This window comes from Rosa rugosa, chromosome 3 (assembly GCF_958449725.1).
Source record: "Rosa rugosa chromosome 3, drRosRugo1.1, whole genome shotgun sequence".
Taxonomy (NCBI): domain Eukaryota; kingdom Viridiplantae; phylum Streptophyta; class Magnoliopsida; order Rosales; family Rosaceae; genus Rosa; species Rosa rugosa.
The window spans coordinates 56,004,417-56,008,449 of record NC_084822.1 but is presented as its reverse complement, the minus strand read 5'-3'; the positions used below and the strand labels follow the sequence as shown (position 1 = coordinate 56,008,449).

The following is a 4,033-nucleotide window of genomic DNA, read 5'->3' as shown; positions in this document are numbered from 1 at the left end:
AGCTTCATGTTATCTTTATACTTGAGCTGAATTAAGGTACCATGATCTTAATTATAACAAAATCTTCAACTTTCACATTTTGATTCCCAGTCTTTGATCTCTTGGATTTAGTTCACCATTGAAATTTAGCTTTTGGGTGCATGGGATCTGATCTAAATTGAAGTATTTGGGTCATTTGTAGTTCTTCAGTCCACCCAACAGCATTGGAAATCAATATAGAACTTGTAAGATCAACATTTCCAACATCGTCATAAAGAATTATAGTTCGAACATTAATGGGTCTTCATCTACCTCTTAGAAAAAGACAAGGATGAGCAGCTAATGAAAAGAAAAAATTGAAGTATGGGTTTGAAGGACATTATAGGATTGATTTTGAAGGTGATGATTTTACCAAAAAAAAAAAAGAAGAAGAAGAAAATGAAGGTAGGGATCTAATTGTAAGTTGGGATTCTGGGATTGAATGTTGGTTTCTGATCATTCATCCACTCTTGAAACGGAACAAGGATTGGTGTGAATGAGCCTCCATAGAAGAGCTGATTGTTGTTGGGTATTGCCAGAAAGATGGTTATGGGTGATAGGACATAAGGGCAAAACGGTAAGAGCAACTTCAATCATGTATTACAAAGTGGGAGTGCAGAATGTAATTTGGGGAGTTGGTCTTGGGTTCAATGTACACACCAAAGAAAAAAACAAACATTACGAGGCCCATGATTCACGAATCACCGGACCACAGGCCCAAGACTCAGCCACCAGCCCGCCACACAGGTCGTATGACTTTTGTAGTCAAATATCCCGAAAGTTCCTCGAAGTTAAAATGCGCAAATTTATGAAGCAGCCCACACAATATATCATAAGTACAAGGACCATTTAGAAATAAATAAACCAAAATATGCGAATCTTTCACGGCCAGCTCGCTGTGCAATTCAATCTCTCCTCTTTCTCTCTCTAGAGTTTCAGACTCTCTTCTTCTTCTTCTTCTTCTTCTTCTTGTGAGTTTAGTTATGGCTCTTCCCCAACACCACTTTCAACAACACTATCCGCCCCAACAACAACAGCAGCAATCCAAGTCATTCAGGTAATCAATTTTATCTCTTCCTTCAAATTCATCTCACAATTTCAGTTTCACACATTTTAATTTTAATTATTTTTTTTAAAAAAAATTTTGCTAGAAATTTATACACAATCGACGGTCAGATATCGCCGGCGGTGGCCTATTTCGACTCCAACGCCTTACAAGATCACTCCCAGCATCCGCCTTATGTTCCACCCTGTAATTTTCTCTCTCCTCCTCTTTTCTTTTACGCGCTGTTTGGTTCTTCTAACAAACCCTAATTCAAAAATTATCAAATTCATTACACCAATGTTCTACAATCCAACCTTAGCTTGTGACCAAATTTGGGTTGAATTTCTCGTTTTCTTAAAGAACTAAACATCTGAAGATGGGGGAGGCTTAAGTAATTGAATTTTTCCCTTTTCCTGATCAAAACCTAATCTTTCTGAACCAAACGGGTCCTTATCTTCAGCTTACTATGACCACTGATTTATATCTATAATCTTCAGCTTAGTATGACCTAAAATCAGTTGTGTGTTTCCAGTTCATGTAGTAGGGTTTGCGCCTGGTCCCGTGGCTGCAACAGACGGCAGTGACAATGGTGCTGATTTTCAATGGAACTATGGCTTAGAATCCAAGAGGAAAAGGCCCAAGGAGCAGGATTTTTTGGAGAACAACTCGCAAATGTCTTCGGTTCTGCAACAGCAGCAATCAGTCTCAACGGGCTTGGGTCTGTCCCTTGACAATAATCGCATGGCGTCTACAGGGGACTCGGCTTTGCTGTCTCTCATTGGCGAGGATGTTGATCTCGAGATACAGCGGCAAGATGTTGAGATTGATAGGTTCCTCAAAGCCCAGGTCTGGTTTGTCTGGAAATGTTTTATCTTGTTGCCTAGTTGAATGTATTGCATTAACTTTTTGGGATGGTTGCGGGAGAATTTATATGTTCGTATTTATAACAGCATGGCTTACTTAATCTGCTGATAGTAGTAATTGGTCTTACAATTTTGCGTATGTTTGTTTTTGTTGTGCTAGTAACATGGTATTATGTCTTTGCTTTTCTGGTCATGGCATTTTCTGTAGTTTCAATCTTAGTTTCATGGATATCAAATGGAAATGGTTCCTATCTTAAGGATGCATTGGTATGCAGTTATTGATAGGTATTATGTGATCGGTTGCCACGTATGCTGTCAGCATCTCAACCCTGTAACCGGCCAACTTAGAATCTTTTAATAGCTTTTATCAAGGTGTATTCTTGTCGTCTGTAGCAAGTAAATTTAAGGTCATTATGATTAGGGTAGTCGCCGGTTCATGTAATTTAATTCAAAAATGCTCTTGAGAAAATTATCACCTTTCCAAAATACATATGGCTGGCCTACATTAGGGATAGGTACTATTGATATTTGTCCGATTATGATTTGATAACTATAACTGAAGAATGTGCCGTAAGTGATGTTCCATTTGTTACTAAACTTATCTCTCATTTTCTCATTATCTCCAACCATGATTTGACAATTGTGATTCTTCCTCTACACCAATATGGGGTCTTATTAATTATCATCCAGATGCCAAATCAAACAAATTGTTATTTTTTTTAATATTGGAACTATTCCACTTTGATGGAGAATCGTTGTATTTTTGGTTATGTTGAATTTGAAGATGTTTTGTATTGTAACATGCTGTTTGTTCACAGAATTCCATTCATCAAAATTATTAGTAAATGAGAGAGGGGGTGAGTTACTGAGGATTTGAAGTGGTGGTCATTCAAAAGTTTGGGAACGGAGAGTTTAGGTGAATATGGAAGGTAGAGCATGTAATGGTGTGCGAATATGTTTGCTTTGGATGTTCATGGTATTTTTCTGTCCTTCTTGTTTGTTAAATTCCTTGTTGAAGATGTTGTCTGTATCGCTAATCTATGTTCCTACAATGCCATTTTTTAGGATCATTCTGGAGTCATGTTATGAGCGACGTTGTGCTGTATTTTTGTAGCAATTGTAGGAGATATTCCCAATCTGTTCAGATATAGGTGGACGGTTACTTATGTATCCCCATTAATAGAGTAATGGAAACTAGAACCATTCCTTTTAGTAAATATTACTAAAATGAACGGGTTTTCGTTGTTGACCATTCCATCTCTGGCTTGTTGAATTTTCTGTGGCCCGCATTGTTCTCTGGCAGTTTTGTTTTGTCTGCAATTTTTCAAGTACTACCAATTACCTGTATTTTTATAGATGTAACGTAACTTACTAACTCTATGTTTCTCTTTCTTAATCTAGAGTGATCGATTGCGACAAAATATCCTGGACAAGGTCCAAGCTGCCCAACTTCAAACTCTCTCAGTTGTAGAAGAAAAAGTACTCCAGAAGCTCCGGGAAAAAGAAGCAGAAGTCGAGAGCATCAACAAGAAGAATATGGAGCTTGAAGAAAGAATGGATCAGTTGAGTCTTGAAGCAAGGATTTGGCAACATGAAGCCAGGAACAATGAACACATGATCACAGCTCTCAAGGTTAATCTTGATCAAGTAATTGCTCAAAGTAGAGACAGCAAGGAAGGATGTGGTGACAGTGAAATAGATGATACAGCTTCCTGCTGCAATGGCCATTCCATCAATTTTAATATGTTTGGCAAGGAGAGCAATGATGTGAAAGAGGTAATGACGTGCAAGGCCTGCAGAGTGAATGAAGTTTGCATGCTTCTATTACCCTGTAAGCATCTTTGCCTGTGTAAAGATTGTGAATGTAAGCTTAGCATTTGTCCTGTGTGTCAGTCCTCTAAGTTTATCGGCATGGAAGTATACTATTAATGTGACTACTTCATTGTCAAGCTGTAATCTTATGTAGTCATATGCGCTGTTGTTGTCATTTGATCATTACTTGCTTGAATATCCTATTTGGCCGGCCATCCTAATAGGGTCGATCAAGTAAAGACTTGGATTGGCTTTAGCCTTTTGTGAATATTACATTTATGTCTCCAATTTTGTA

At 38.0% G+C, this 4,033-nt stretch overlaps 1 protein-coding gene across 1 annotated transcript; it reads left to right on the top strand.

Annotated features, from left to right (window-relative positions):
- Positions 1-879: 879 nt before the first annotated feature.
- LOC133739344 (probable BOI-related E3 ubiquitin-protein ligase 2) lies at positions 880-4,033 on the top strand. Its single transcript, XM_062167096.1, has 4 exons — positions 880-1,075; positions 1,170-1,270; positions 1,596-1,909; positions 3,328-4,033. Exons 1-4 carry the CDS (start codon positions 1,002-1,004, stop codon positions 3,853-3,855), a joined length of 1,017 nt encoding a protein of 338 aa, XP_062023080.1. The 5' UTR covers positions 880-1,001; the 3' UTR covers positions 3,856-4,033.

Coding starts and splice junctions, on each gene's coding strand:
- LOC133739344 (XM_062167096.1), top strand. CDS start 1,002: ATGGCTCTTCCCCAACACCACTTTCAACAACACTATCCGCCCCAACAA. Junction 1,076..1,169: donor CAGCAATCCAAGTCATTCAG/GTAATCAATTTT, acceptor AAATTTTGCTAG/AAATTTATACACAATCGACG. Junction 1,910..3,327: donor ATAGGTTCCTCAAAGCCCAG/GTCTGGTTTGTC, acceptor TTCTTAATCTAG/AGTGATCGATTGCGACAAAA.